Here is a 15876-nt window from a genome sequence, read left to right on the forward strand (position 1 = left end):
ACACAGGCTGAGATCTCAGATTATGTGCCCACCTCCAGGGGACTAAATATAGTTCCTTATTGTTCTTTATGTCTCTGGGCATCAAGCAAAGACTCCTGAAGACTGTCTCACCCATCCCTAAATGTGAGTGCTGCATTTGCCAGAGGTCGGAGAGGTGAGAGTCTTGTCCCACGGTGGTGGGTACCCCCGAGCAGCTGAGAGCCACGAGGAGGAGACTCAGGGCTGCAGGGAAGGCCAGGGCCTCTCCGGGAGCTGACTTCCCAGTCAGTCAACTGGTGAGAACACTGTTAGGAAACGCTGCGGGAGGAAAAAAGCCGCCTCTAAGGACCGGTGGTAAAGGCCTTTATTAAGCGTCGCTCTCGGGCAGAACTCCCGGGGGCAGGTGAGTGAGGAGACAAAGGGAGTCTGCGAGGTATGAGGGGTGGGGACGGGTTTTATAGCCAGGGCCGGCGTCCAAGCCAGGTCTTTTCATATAAGGAAGAAAGCGCGGGCTACAGCGGTGGTCAGTATCCGAGGGCTCTATGTTGGTACCTGATTGGACCAGGCTGCAGGGGGCCAGCCCCTGGAAGTTTAGCCAGCCTCCGGAATTTGCCTTGCAGCACTTTCCCGGGGCATGCCCCGACCTTTCAAACACAACAGCTCACAAGCAAACGGAGCGCAGTTAATGACCCTTGAATTCTGATGACCACGGGTGTGGCCTGCAGTGGGCAGTGGTAGGTGGCTTCATTAAGTGGGATATTTACACTTGACGCTTCTGGGACACCCTTTGAGCCCAGAGGGGCCTGGGATTTTAGAGGGAATCTAATGAGCTGAACTTAGCGAAAGTGGCCTGGGCCTCAGTACCCCTCATTCTATCTAGTGGAGAGCAGCCCAGCCTACTCTGGAGAACCTCTCCTTGTCCTTCATGTGGGACTCACTCCTTAAAGCCCTGCAGACCCCGCCCAGGAAACTTCTCCATCTCTCAAACCCTCCCATCCAAAGACTCAGATTAAATGCCTCTGCCCTAGGGAAGCTTTTAGGAACCCTCCTTTCCCCAGTCACTCTAAACTCATTGTGCCTACTGCTGTTTGCCTTGAAGTGGAAGCTTACCCATCAGGCCTCAGAGCTTTGGAATCACACAGACCTGGGTTCAAATCCTGGTTCTGCTTCTTACCACCTTTGTGACCCTGGGCAAGCCGTAGTTGTCCTTTGAGACTTAGCTTCCTCACCTCACCTATAAAATGGGTTTTACACGCCGGAGAGAGTGGGGGGTCAGTGTATGGTGTAAAAGTACCTGACTAAATGACTTGCAAGTAGAAGGTGCTCAGTGCTATGTAACAAATCCTCCCAGAAAGTGTGGAGATGAATAAATGAATAAACAAAGTCATTGATCCAGGCATCATGCAAGGGTTAACTCACAGGGAGCTGAGTTATTAGCTGGATTAATAACAGGTCATTATTATCATCACCTGACTTGTTCTCAACTCCAACTTCAGGGAGGGATTTGGTTTGTGCTTCCACGGAAGCAGACCCTAAGGTGACTCTGTGGGGAGGGGCAAAGAAGGAAGACGCAGCGCAGCAGGTGTTAATCTGCCTGGACTTCCAGGAGATAACCAAGCACTTGGAGTGGAGTTATCCCAATCAAGGGGCAAGAGAGCCAGGGCGTTTCTCCATGAGCCCCTTCACCTGCCCTGGCGGAGGACGGCAGGGTGGGCATTCTCTCCGCCCCACGTCCCACCGGCTGCACGGACTGTGCCCGTGGCTGAGCTGCAGCTGCTTGTCACTGCTGCCTTTGCTGGGTTGCCATGAGAGGCCTGGGGAAGCGGGGGCGTCTCTGTCAGGCCCCAAGTCCGCTCTGTTCCCCACTGTATGTGCGATGCCCGGCGTGCTGTCTGCTGTGTGTTGGGAGCCCGTATTAATGTATGCTGATTCAGTGAGCAAACCAACAAATCCATGTAAGAAATGGTTCAGGGGCTGGGGATAAAAAGATGACATGGCTCCTGCCCTCAGTCCCCGTGACCAGGGGGGTGGGATGGGGGAGGGGGCGGTAGTCACAATGACACATAAAAAGACAAAGGAGAAGTCTCTCTCTAGGTCAGGGAGCTAATGCCCAGGGAGAAGGGGTGGCACTCTGTGAACCTCAGGTACGCACAGAAGGTGTGGCCCCCAGGGTGGGGAAGCCTTCAAGGAGGAGATGGGACTCCCTAGACCTGAAAGGAGAGTGGACTTAGGCATAAGGGAGAGAGGTGGAGGAGGCTGAAGACAGCAGCGTGAGCAAAGGCCTGGAGGCAGGAGTGTCATCATGGGCTGTAGGGAGGCAATTGGTAGGAGAGTCTCTTTGCAGCATCTCTACCACTTTAGAGTTGGGCGGTGGGGACAGAAATTTGGCCTCAGATAGCTCACTAGGAGGGGCTTCCCTGCAGCTCAGATGGTGAAGGATCCACCTGCCATGCCAGAGACCTGGGTTCAATCTCTAGGTTGGGAAGATCCCCTGAGGAGGGCATGGCAACCCACACCAGTATTCTTGCCTGGAGAATCCCACGGACAGAGGAGCCTGGCGGGCTGCAGTCCAGGGGGTTGCAGAGTCGGACACGACTGAGTGACGAAGCCCAGCACAGCACAGCTCACCAGGGAAGGGACCTTGGGGCGTGGCTTGGAAGAATCAGGATTGGAGCAGCCTCCAGGCAGTGTGTATCTCTGAGTATGTGTAGGAGAGTCTCCTCCAGGGCTGCTGGGAGCGCTGGATTCTCCACATTCATCCATGCACCACCCTCTCCTCCTGCCCCCCCATAAAAGTTCCTCTATGTCAGCTTTATGCAGTGCACAACCTGAACACCTGTACCTAACAGCCCTGCCTGGCTGGTATAAGGGAGGAGAAGGGCTTAGAAACTGAAGGAGAGGGGACGTTTCCCCAGGCTGGAATGATTGCCACTCTACCCCAGAATCCAGTAGAGGATGCTGTTCTTCATTACCAAGCATCAGATTCCCTGGCAGCTGAAGGACCACAAAGGTGACCCTCATTCTGTAGCTCAGCCTCCCCGGAGAGGATGGGAGACTTAGCAGCTGCTTCCCCTGATGTTCCCCCATTTCTATCTGTCTCCATTTCCATCTTTACCACCTCCCTCCCCACTCCCAGCCTCCTTTCCTCTGCTCTACCCATCTTTCTCTTCCATCCCCCTCCCCTAGTGATCGGGAGCCAAAGGGGTTGGAGTGGGAGGCCTAGGTGAGCTGAATCCCAGGATGTGCTGGGAGCTGTGTGGGAGGGTGATCAGGAGGCCCTCTGAACTGGATGTTTGAACCAGAGGGGTCCCAGTGGGCCCCAGTGTGTGCGGTTTTCTTTTCTTTTCCCTTTAAAGCATTTCACTTTGAAAGGAAGCCAGGCCCAAGTGAAGAGAGTGGGGGTAAACTCAGGCACACAATCAAAATGCCTTTGAACTTGGGCTGAGAGCTCTGAGGTCCTCTCCTGTTTCAGGTCAGGGGCTGGCAGGAGGCTAGGGAACCCTTGATGCCTAATTGGCAGCTAATTGAATGCTGGGAGCGGGGAGGGGAAGGGGGCTGAAAGCAAGTTGTTCAGGACTGGGTGAGTGATGCTCTTTCAACTCAGTGTAAAAGCAGGTCTATTATGGGTTTTCTTGCTGGTATCCAGGAGGTGGGGAGACAGGCTTCTGTTGCTTAATGAGCTCATGGCTCAAGCTGTCTCCAGTTGGGGAGCAGGCGGAGGCTTTCAAGGCAAAGTTAACATTGTAGTTAGTTCTAGTTGGCTACCTGTCATCACTCAAGATCAAGAGAGGGAACGATCTTATTAAAATCAGCAAACAGAAGGCACGCTCCTCAGCAGAGCTCTCTGGGTGGGGGTGGGGTCTGGCCACTCACAAAGCTGAGCAGAGTCCCAGACAAGTTTTTCCCTCGCGGTTTGATACAGACTACAGAGAACTTAGAAGGTGCTACTATGGGCATCGGGGGCTAGTGATAAAGAACCCAGGGGGTGCTAGTGATAAAGAACCTGCCTGCCAATGCAAGAGATGTAAGAGATGCAAGTTTGATCCCTGGGTCAAGAAGATCCTCTGGAGGAGGGCATGGCAACCCACTCCAGTATTCTTGCCTGGAGAATCCTATGGACAGAAGAGCCTGGCGGGCTACGGTCCGTAGGGTTACAAAGGGTCAGACCCGACTGAAATGATTTAGCAGCAACAAGGGATCCAGGCATGAATCTGAGCTTGGCTCTGGGCATTAAGATACAGGCATTGAGGGCATGGCTGTGGAGGCTAACAGACCTGAATTCTTAAGGGTGACCCTGGGCAAGTTACTAAATCTGTGCCTCAGTTTCCCAAATCTGTAAAATTAAAATAATGATACCACTTACCTAGTAGGGTAGTTGTAGTGATGAAATGCAATTACACAGGGCTTAGCACAGTGGCAAGCCCATGATAAATGGACAGTGAATTGTAGCAGTTATGATTATGAAGGACCAAGGTTGAGTAGAGACTCTTTGCAGGCCTCAGAGTTGAGTTCCATAGATGATTCATAGATAGTGAAGAAGAGGATGCAATTACAAAGTATTAGAATGACAGTCAGCCACCTTAGCAATCAGCTAGTTCCATTCTCTCCCTTTGCAGGTGAAGAATGGGAGGCCTAGAAAGGGAAAGTGATTTTTCAAGGTGACACGGTGAACTGGAGGCAGTGCTGAGTCTAGAACAGGTCTCCAGAGGGCCAAAGCTGCTTCTACCACATCATCAGAGCTGAACCACAGTTACAAGCCATAAACAGACAGCAAAACTCTCCTCTTTGCTTGCATTTTTCCTGCCATGTGAGAGTGGCTTATGGCAATTTCTCTTGCCATGTTCTTTTCATGTCTCATGAAGACAAACTTTCAGTCTCTGAAAGTGGCTGAATGGAAGGTGGAGAGGAGAAGCTGGCCTGGGATAAGCCATCAGGGCCTGAGAGTCGTCCGTTATCTGCCAAATAACCTAACAGCACCAGGAGAAAGAGCAGCTATGGGTGGCTATAGATTGTTGTCAAGTGTCCAAAACCAGTGCCCCACTTATAGTATCTTCCTCCACCCAACTTCCAGAGTGATGTTTCCAAATGACCAATCTGATGAGGTCACTGCCTTGTGTAAAGCTCTTCCATGGTCTCCAGTGATTCAAGACTCAAGTTCAGATGCATGGGGACCTGGTATTTAAAGCCCTCTACACTCAGGCCCAGCCATCCCGCCGCCCAAATCCCTCTGACACCCTTCACACCCTGTTTCCAGCAGACTCACCCTCCATGTGCCTCATGCTTTGCTGAAGCTATGCCCCCTGCTCCATCACCCTGAGTTCTGCTCCATTCAATCCCACTCTCAACCCCATATGGCAAGTCAATTTGATTTCCCTTATTATTCAGTTACCTCTACCGTAACTCAAGTTTTTCATATGAAGAAACAGGAGATTCTATAACTGTCCTGATCTTTTCACATGCAACAGAGGGTGACTTGATATCTTTGAGATGAGGTAGAGAGCTAAAAAGGCAAGCAACCCAAAGACTTATAAAATGGATATACTAATCCATGGCTCACCCCACATCAAAGACTGGGATGAGATTAAAGAGAAGATAATGGCCATGAAAAGGCTTAGGACCACCACTGAGATCTTAAGTCAAATCCCTTCTTCAGGTCTTGCCTTACTCATTTGCTGCATGAGTGGGTTGGAAAAGGAGGTCTCCAGGAACTCTTTTGGCTCTGACATAACTTTTTTGAATTGAAGGATCTTAACAACCATACAGGTGACCCCTGGGGATACAGAGGGAGGAGAATTTGAACAGGGGAAGGAGCAAAGGGGAGCATTAAGTACTTTTGTAACATTTTCTTTCTTTAAAAAGGATCTTAGGGAAAAGTAGTGATTTTTTATATTTTTTTCAATGTGAGTGGAGGGTATTTTTCATAGTATTTTATTTATTTTTCTATATGTCACAAATATTTAATAGTTTTAAAAAGAATTTGGTGATCCTCTTCTCAGTGTAACCATTTCCTTGACTTCCTCCACTTTTAATAAGAAAGTTCAAAGGACTGAAAATGATAAGATTCCTCCACTGCAGGAGATATTCAAGCAAAGGTCAGATGGGCTCTAAGTATTATGGAAATGATTTGTACAGAGGATGAAGGCTGGATGAACTCTTCTAATTCTTAGGTCTTACAGTGCCAGGGCCAGGGCGGCCAGAAGCGCTGTCCTTGGTACTGAATTTCACACCAAGAAACTTATGAACACATAGCATGGAAAAAAGAATAATTCGTTCTATTCTTGTCACTCTAAGATACAAATTAATGCTTCAATTTCCAGGACATTTTGGTGATCAAAATGACAGGAAGAAGCCCTTCTTAGAGGGGTTTCTGGCATTTGCTCTCCTGAAAAATCTCTCCCACTCCCCAGCTTCTGGTAGTATTTGTTTGTTCTTTCCCAACCTTATGCTGGAAGCATAGAACTGGGAGCCAGAAAGCTTGGGATTAAGTTCTAGCTCAGCCACTACAGACTGTGCGACCCATTGCAAATTCCTTCCCTACAGTGAGCCTCTGATTCTTCATCTGTCAAGTGGAGATAATTGCATCAGGTGACAGAATGCTTGAAAACATGCTTGCAAAAACACTTAAGTGCAATATAATTATTAACTGGCAATACTATTGTGATTCCCGCTCCAGTATGTGTGAAGTGGAACTCTCTCTCAGGGTAGGAAGCCAAGAAGGCAGTGAGTGTGGCAGGTAGCAGGTTGAGAGTAGTGAGTTAAGCTCAGAGAACTCTTGAGAATGTTTTGACAAAAAGTGTCCAGTTGGCTTCCCTGTGGGTAAATGAAAACCTTTTCAGATGGCACCTGGTGGCATTTGCAAGCATCACAGAACTTGAGTGTGGAGGTGAGTAGTGAAGCATCTCTAAGTGGAAAAAATGGCGTGGTGTCATTTGGTACTCACTGAACTGAGGGGCAGTCTCACCTGGTGGGAAAATGGGTTCTCCTGGGACATTATAAAGGGTTTGAGGGCTGAGTGTCAGGGCACTCATTCTAGCCTTGGCTCTGTCACTAACCTCCTCACGTAATGGAAAGTGGCTGGGCTCAAGTTCTGCTTACCCACCGACTGGCTGTGTGACCTTGGGAAAGTCACTTCACTTTTCCAACCCTCAGTTTTCTCTGGTGAAAAGGAGTATACTAAAACCTATCCAGCAGGACGGTTATGAGAGTAAAATGAATTCTTGGATGACAAAGGGCTTGCTAGGTAAGCTGGAGCACTGTATTCATCATCTGCAAAATGGGGGCAATAAGGCATGACTGTATAAATGGGATAAGAATGAGGAGGAGAATCACACACACACACACACACATTTTGTTATCATCATGAGGGAGGCGGGATGGGGCACAGGAGAGATGCTGAGCTGGAAGTCAAGAGACTGGGGTTTCAGTCTCTGTTATGTTCAACTGCATGATCTCAGGTAGTTCAGTTCAGTTCAGCCACTCAGTCTTGTCCGACTCTTTGCGACCCCCTAGACTGAACCACACCAGGCTTCCTTGTCCATCACCAACTCCCAGAGCTTGCTCAAACTTATGTCCATCGAGTCGGTGATGCCATCCAACCACCTCATCCTCTGTTGTCCCCTTCTCCTCCCACCTTCAATCTTTCCTAGCATCAGGGTCTTTTCCAATGAATCAGTTCTTTGTATCAGGTGGCCAAAGTATTGGAGCTTCAGCATCAGTCCTTCAAACGAATATTCAGGACTGACTTCCTTTAGGATTGACTGGTTGGATCTCCTTGCAGTCCAAGGGACTCTCAAGAGTCTTCTCCAACACCACAGTTCAAAAGTATCAATTCATCAGTACTCAGCTTTCTTTGTAGTCTGACTCTCACATCTATATGTGACTACTGGAAAAACCATAACTTTGTCTAGATGGACCTTTGTTAGCAAAGTAATGTCTCTGCTTTTTAATATGCTGTCTAGGTTTGTCATAGCTTTTCTTCCAAGGACCAAGCATCTGTTAATTTCATGGCTGCAGTTACCATCTGCAGTGATTCTGGAGCCCCCAAAATAAAGTCTTTCACTGTATTCATTGTTTCCCCATATATTTGCCATGAAGTGATGGGACTGGATGCCATGATCTTAGTTTTCTGAATGTTGAGCTTTAAGCCAACTTTTCCACTCTCCTCTCTCACTTTTTTTTTTTAATCTATTAATATTTATTCAATATTTTAACAAATTAAAATGTATCCAATTTTACCCTTTACAGTCTATTTTTCCATATACTTAAAAGGGATCCTTCCCTACTTCTAGGTAGGAAAGTAATCATTTAAGGATAATTGGACATCTAAAGAACTTTGGTAAACTGAACTATAGTACAGTAGTACTTACAAGAGGAAAATAGCTCGTCTTGATTTCTAATTGCTACAGTATGGTGTCAGTGAGATCAAACTCAGGCAAGACAGACCCAATTCATGTTTACATGTGGAAACCATACAACGTTAAGTGGTTAATCTACGGAAAGTTTGGCAGTCTGTTCACATCACTAAGAGGCTTACCTAAGACCTACTTTTATGCTGCAGCATCCTGTGGTGTTCTTGCACCACCCAGAAAAATTCTTTGGGGAGAGAAAAATCACCAAAGCTGTGATATATCCATTGAAATCCTTAATCTTTGATAACCTTTAAAGCTGGGGAGTACTTAACAGCAGGTAAACATGGAACATCTTCCTAGAATGCCAACTTTACATTAAACATGTAACATCAAAAAACAAAAGTAAATGCACAATTATATTCATATTTAACAGACGAGATGTCCCTCAAGTTCCTGCAACCATTTGTATGATTTCATTGGACTTTGACAAGCTCTACATTAGAAAATGGTTACTTCTGCCATAAGATGCAAATATAATTAAGATATCTGTTTGAAACATCTGAAACAGGTACCACCTTTGACAGGTCACATAAATCTCATCCCTAGGTGACACTACCTAAGCCCAAAGGCAGGTGGGGTTGGTGTTATTTTAGCCTAACTATTGATAGTACTTACACTTCTTATCAAATACAATACTGTTGACTTGTCATTACGTTATGTGAAATGATTCAAGTATACAAAAAATTAGGAGCATTTAACCCAATGACATCAAGTTAAGTGGTAATAGCAAAGGCAATTCAAATAGTAACATGGCACAACTTTCCCTGTTAGCGGTTTTAAAATGCTCATTTAAACAAGGGATGAGTTCACTTGCTTAGATATTTGAAATACAACTTTATTCTGATTCTAAACGAAAAGGAATGGGAATGACAGTAACAAACAAGATTCCACCTCTCAATATTGTCATGTGACTATAGCAGTCTTATATTTGAAACTCAAGGAGGAAACAACTGTGTTCCAAAACACCTAAATATGCAGGTCCAAAAAATGAAGGTATTTTTTTTTTTAAACTGCCACATTCACTCCAAAGCCCATCCATCTCCTTCAGCATCCAAAGATTAAGCACATGTTCTGCTTAGCTATATAATAAAGTGGCAAACACGCTGCACCACTGACATCACAGGACAGTTGCCTATAAAACTAGACTTCTGACGCTGGGCCCCAGCTTCACTTTCTCACAGGTCATCATCTTCATCCAGGAGAGCAGTTGTCTGAGCAACCTCTAAATCGTGCTCGTACTGTGCTGCCAAGGCTGGGTCCATGACCACCTCTGGCGGGGCAAGAGCAGGCATGGCGACAAACTCCAAGTTAGGGTCTCCAATCAATTTTCTAGCAAGCCAGAGGAAGGGCTTTTCAAAGTTGTAGTTACTTTTGGCAGAAATGTCATAGTACTGAAGATTCTTCTTTCGGTGGAAGACAATTGACTTTGCCTTAACCTTTCTGTCCTTAATATCCACTTTGTTGCCACACAACACAATTGGGATGTTCTCACACACTCGTACCAGATCTCTATGCCAGTTAGGCACATTCTTGTAAGTAACTCTTGATGTTACGTCAAACATTATAATGGCACACTGAGCTTGTATATAATAGCCATCTCTCAGTCCACCAAATTTCTCCTGACCAGCTGTATCCCATACATTGAACTTAATAGGTCCTCTGTTGGTATGGAACACAAGAGGATGGACCTCAACACCCAAGGTAGCTACATACTTCTTCTCAAATTCACCAGTCAGATGACGCTTCACGAATGTAGTTTTTCCAGTACCACCATCACCAACCAAAACAAGTTTGACCTGAACTTGGGGTTCTCCTTGGGCAGCCATCGCGATGTTACTTCCAGAAGCGTCTCCGCGCCCGTCTGACTGAGGGCTCTCCTCTCTCACTTTTGCCAAGAGCCTCTTCAGTTCCTCTTCACTTTCTGTCATAAGGGTGGTGTCATCTGCATATCTGATATTATTGATATTTCTCCCAGCAATCTTGATTCCAGCTTGTGCTTCATCTAGCCTGGCATTCCACATGATGTACTTTGCATGTAAGTTAAATAAGCAGGGTGACAATTTACAGCCTTGATGTACTCCTTTCCTGATTTGGAACCAGTCCGTTGTTCCATGTCCGGTTCTAACTGCTGCTTCTTGATCTGCATACAGATTTCTCAGGAGGCAGTTAAGGTGGTCTGGTATTCCCATCTCTTGAAGAATTTTCCAGTTTCTTGTGATCCACACAGTCAAAGGCTTTGGCATGTCAATAAAGCAGAAGTAGGGTTTTTTTCTGGAAATCTCTTACTTTTCGATGATCCAACGCATGTTGGCAATTTGATCTCTGGTTCCTCTGCCTTTTCTAAATTCAGCTTGAACATCTGGAAGTTCATGGTTCACATACTTTTGAAGCCTGGCTTGGAGAATTTTGAGCATTACTTTGCTAGTGTGTGCAGTGCTAAGTCACTTCAGTCATGTCTGACTCTTTGCAACCTTATGGGCTATAGCCTGCCAGGCTTTTCTCTCCATGGGGTTTTCCAGGCAAGAATACTGGAGTGGGTTGCCATTTCCTTTTCCTGCTAGTGTGTGAGATGAATGCAATTGTGGGGGTAGTTTGAACATTCTTTAGCATTGCCTTACTTTGGGATTGCAATGAAAATTGATCTTTTCCAGTCCTGTGGCCACTGCTGAGTTCTCCAAATTTGCTGGTGTATTGAGTGCAGCACTTTAACAGCATTGTCTTTTAGGATCTGAAATAGCTCAGCTGGAATTCCATCACCTCTGCTACCTTTGTTTGTAGTGATGCTTCCTAAGGCCCACTTAACTTCGCATTCCAGGATGTCTGGCTCTAGATGAGTGATCTAAATGAGTGATTGTGGTTTTCTGGGTCATTAATATCTTTTTTGTATAGTTCTTCTGTGTATTCTTACCACCTCTTCTTAACCTCATGTAACTAGACCTCAACTTCTACATCTTTAAAATGATGGATGGGACTTGGTTCCTGCCAGCTAAAATGTCCTACTTACCTAAGCCCTGGGTCTCTCCCTTACTGAGTTCTCTGAGCACACAGGGCTAAAGAATTGCTGGCTAGAGCTCTCTGAGGGAGGTGAGAAGGGGCCAAGTCAACAACTCTCATTTCCATTTCATCTCTGATTGGAAAGACCAAGCATCAAGGTCCAGAGAGTAAACAGACCTCCCTTTGACTCTCTCCTTCATGTGTGGCTGAGCCCCAAAGTGGATGTGATTTATACAGGGTGGGTCCCAGAGACTCTGAGCTGTGAATTCAAAATCTCAGTATTCTGCTGAGCTCCCTGGCTCCATTCTGGCTCTCTTCAAGCTGCTGGCATCCTCTACAGGAAAATTAATTGCTGTTGTCATTCTGCTTTTTGTTCCAGTCTATATACCAGGAATAAGATATCTGAATGACATTAAATAACCTGTATGTAGAAGCCCTTTCTAAGAGCCAGAGTAGTAAGCACAGAGAGATGGGCTCCAGGGAAGAGAGTGAGCCAAGAACAGCTCTCGCGGGTACCCATCTGGTCTCCACGCAAAGGGATCCTGCCCAGATGGACATACAATGGGACAGGGACCTTCATGCTTCCCTGGGAAGTGGAGGAAGTTGAGCCTGGTGATCCAGCCTTGCAAGCAAACACCCTTCCCAGGGATTGCACCTCACCACATGCTTTCTTCTATCCTGGTTTGAATTCTTTCTCTCTTGATTCAGTGGCTATCAGTAAGGCTAACTCAGGTTCTGACTCAGTGCTTATATACCGCTGACCTGCCTGGGGCTGAGGAGTCCATGGTTCCAGCACCGAATGAGCCAACTTCAGAAAGGCTCTTGAGTCAGCACAGGTGTCACCAGGTACTCCTGCCAGCTCTGACTACATTCTCCTGCTGATCGCAGAGTTAGTCATTATCAGCATGAGGCTTATGCAATGTTTAGCCTCAATAGCCAAGGCCATACTTGGGGCAACCTTAGGAAAATAAAGGCACATGCGCGCGCGCATACACACACACACACACTGGTCTAACTCCATTCTCTCATAGGTGAGGATGCTGTTACTCTGGGAGGGACGGTGACCTGCCCAGGATAAATGAGTCTGAGGACCTATAAGCTGGGTCCGTGGACTCCCAGTCCCATGCTCTTTTTACTACATCATCCTGCCACTATGTAGCAAAATTTCGTGTTCTAAAACCTATGAAATAGCAAAACTGAGTTCCTGTCCCAGCCTGGCCTGCCAGGTGAGCTGGGGGCACTGGTGAGAAGGGCAGAAGTTCGCTTTTCACTCGCGTTCTTGGAGAAAATTCCTGGTTTTTTGGAGTCTGTCTACTAGCGGTCTTAATTACTTGTGTGTACAAGATCTTGCAGTCTGTGCCTGGGGACTCTTTGGATTGCAGATTAATATTCAACTAGCTGGAACGATCTTCAGAAGGAGGCTCGTGGTAATTAAGTTGGGTAGAGAACACTTCAAACTAACTTTTTATGGCACGCAAGTACTGTAAATTATCAGGACAGGGAAGACTGATCCCTTAACGGTGTTTCTTGGGAGTCACAAGGGATCCTGCACCTCGCTCAGAGAGGAGGGGGTGTCCTTGGGGGCCCCTTCCAAGGGGCTGGGGGACTGCAGATTGTGGGGCAGAGAAGGGAGTGTAGATGTGTGCTGGACTGGGAGGCTGTCAGGCAGATTCTTATCTGTAACTCAAGACTATTTTCCCCAAGACCAAGGGACTCTGGCCTGAGAGGAGGGGTGTCAGAGTGGAAGGAAGTGGCAGAGTGCAGGCATTTCAAAAGCAGAGGCCCGAGCCACTGAGAAGAATCTAGTGAGTGAAAATTCTGAGTCATATTTGGCCTTATAAACAAGGGGAGAGGAAAAAAAAAAGGAGGCTTGAAAGACTTTGCACAAAGTGGCACATTTGAGAAAGTAATTTTTGTTCAGCGCTGAACAATCTGTGTATTTTAGGCTAGGTACACTTACTATTGTATCATGCATGACAAACCAACGTAACACCATAGACCATGAGGTTTGTCACAGTGATTTGCTACTAATGTAGTACAAAGCTGGTGAATAATTTATTTTTCATACTAAATAACAGTGTGTCAAGATTGTAAGTGCCTGATAACTCCCATCTGTGTGACTTGCATTCCTAGATGTTTTCTTAAATGATGGTGCAGGGGGCGGGAGGGGAGGCGGGGGAATGTGGGAATGCGCTGTCACCAGGAGCCGCTGAAATAGCCTGTAACCCACGGGCAACTTCTCTTGGACCCAGCCCACATGAGCAGTATATGGCACTGTGTCTCAGTGGAATAAAGATTAGAAAACTGCTCCCGTGGATGTGGTCAGATGGTTTGCTCCTGATGGGTGGGGAGCCTTAGGTGTGGCTACGGGGGTGGGCAGAAGGTAGAGGGAGGGAATGCCTCAGCTAAAGCTCTGGGGTCCTAGCAGCTTGTGATGTGGCATGATGCAGATGGGCCTGTGCTTCACAGGGCTGGCAGGAGCCGTCACAGGCGCTGGCTCTCTCATAGCTGGTATGGAAACTGTGCCAGGTACAGCCAGACCTGCCCTGTCCATCCCACCAGCAACTCCAGCCTCTGTAGTCAGCTGAGGACAGACAATCCTAGGAACTGCTCTGAACAGATGTGGCCACCTTGAGATTTCAGAGGATCACGAGGGAGCAATGAAGAGGGAGGGGACAGAGGGGGAAGGGGGCCCAGGAGAGGGCAGCTGGAGTCCTGACGAAGGAGCAGGAGGCCTGGCTGCCTTCCTGGGTATGCCATTGCCCAGCTGCAGGACTTGGATCAGATTCGTTCTTCTGAGTCTTGGCTTCCCCGCTTAAAAGATGGGAGTAAAAATAGTACCTGCTTCACAGGACTGTTGTGAGGATTAGACAAAACACTGTCTGTAAAGCCCATGCTTGCCTGTTAAGTCACTTCAGTCATGTCTGACTCTGTGCAACCCCATGGACTGTAGCCCTCCAGGCTCCTCCATCTATGGGATTCTCCAGGCAAGAATATTGGAGTGGGTACCATGCTCGCCTCCAGGGTGTCTTCCCGACCCAGGGATTGAACCTGTGTCTCTTACGTCTCCTGCATTGGCAAGCGAACTCTTTACCATTAGCGCCACCTAGAAGCCCCGCAGTACAAGTTATAAGGAAGGACACACCCCGCCCCCCCGAACCGCATGAATGTAGCTGCTATTAATATTAAACAACTCAAAGGCCAACAATAGAGAACTGGTTAGGTAAATTATGGTACACCTATGGAATATTATGCAGCTATTCAAATGATAATTGTGTGGGAAATGAATAGGTGATTATGCCATGCTGTTGAGAGGAAAAAGAGCACGTGACCACATACCATATGAATACATTTTGATGACAAAATGATGTATGCATGTGAATGGAGAAAGCAAAGTAATAAGCAGAAACACTTTTTTCTCCCCAAATTCTTTTTTTTCAATGTTAATAGTAAGATTATTGAATAAGATGCTTCTGGGGTGCCTCCAGCTCTGGAGTTTGGAGGCCCAGGGGCTCACTCTGCTCCCTGTTAGCTGTGGGGCCTGGAGGCTGGACTTGTCTGTGGGGTCACACAGGATGTGGGCCCCCCAAATTAGAGCTGAGCATGCAATGTCCTCAACTCCTGCCCAAACAATGTCAAAGAAGCCCAGCTGATTCCCACTTTGCTTAATTTGTGTCAATTGATTTCCTATTTTTAATTAATAATTCTAATTATGATGCAGCAAATTTACCCAACAGCCATGACTGAATTAATCAGGGTCTATTGATTGGGGCTGCAGAGTCATCCCTCGGTTTCTGACATCATTGATTTCCTGTTGGGAACAAATAAGAAAACACACGTAGGGCAGATGTGCTGTCATCTCTGTTGTGCCCTAAACTAGGCCCAGAAGCACCTGCTGCTCCCTTATCTTTCCTCCCCTCTACAAGGCTCAGCTGCCACGGCCACCAGGCAACAGAGCTTCCCTGAGGAGTTCTGGGCAGGGTGGCATGCTAGCTCTTGCCCCTGAGAAGCTCTGGGCTGGGGCGTGGGGCATCCTAGCCATTGTTAGCTTCCTTAAGGAAGGTGATTGACAATGGGCTGCCCTGGCACAGAGGGCTCTGTAAGAAAGGGTCAGTGTGGCATCTGCCAGCCAGCAGGTCTGGGCTTTCTTTAGAATCCATGTAGACTTCTGCTGCTGTATCAGTAGGTAGATATTAATGTCCATCTCACTGTCCCTCTTGGAGAAAGAACCTTGGAAATCCTCCTCTCCTGCCCTGTCAATTTGTAAATGAAGAAACCGAGCCCCATGGAGGGGCAGGGTCTTGCCTAAGATGGCCCACTGAGTCACGGTACAGCTGGGGCTGGAAATCAAGTCCTTTGTCTTCATGTCCATTCCCACTCACGTGGAGTGGAAAGTGTGCTCCACTGAGACTGGAGGGCAGGGACAGCTTTTGTCTCATGTATCTGTCCTCTATCACGGGGCCCATATCTTCAGGCAGGGAAGTCTGATCTGATC

The 15876-nt window shown here is 47.2% G+C and overlaps 2 protein-coding genes across 19 annotated transcripts in view; both read right to left on the bottom strand.

Annotated features, from left to right (window-relative positions):
* The window catches only part of MEGF11 (multiple EGF like domains 11), a 382331-nt gene that overhangs the window by 101106 nt on the left and 265349 nt on the right, over window positions 1–15876 (bottom strand). The gene's annotated exons all lie outside the window — the stretch shown is intronic.
* LOC122443058 (GTP-binding nuclear protein Ran-like) lies at window positions 9202–10257 on the bottom strand. The gene has a single exon (XM_043470861.1). It carries the CDS (start codon window positions 10211–10213, stop codon window positions 9563–9565), a length of 651 nt encoding a protein of 216 aa, XP_043326796.1. The 5' UTR covers window positions 10214–10257; the 3' UTR covers window positions 9202–9562.

The sequence above is a fragment of the Cervus canadensis genome, chromosome 6 (assembly GCF_019320065.1).
Source record: "Cervus canadensis isolate Bull #8, Minnesota chromosome 6, ASM1932006v1, whole genome shotgun sequence".
NCBI lineage: Eukaryota > Metazoa > Chordata > Mammalia > Artiodactyla > Cervidae > Cervus > Cervus canadensis.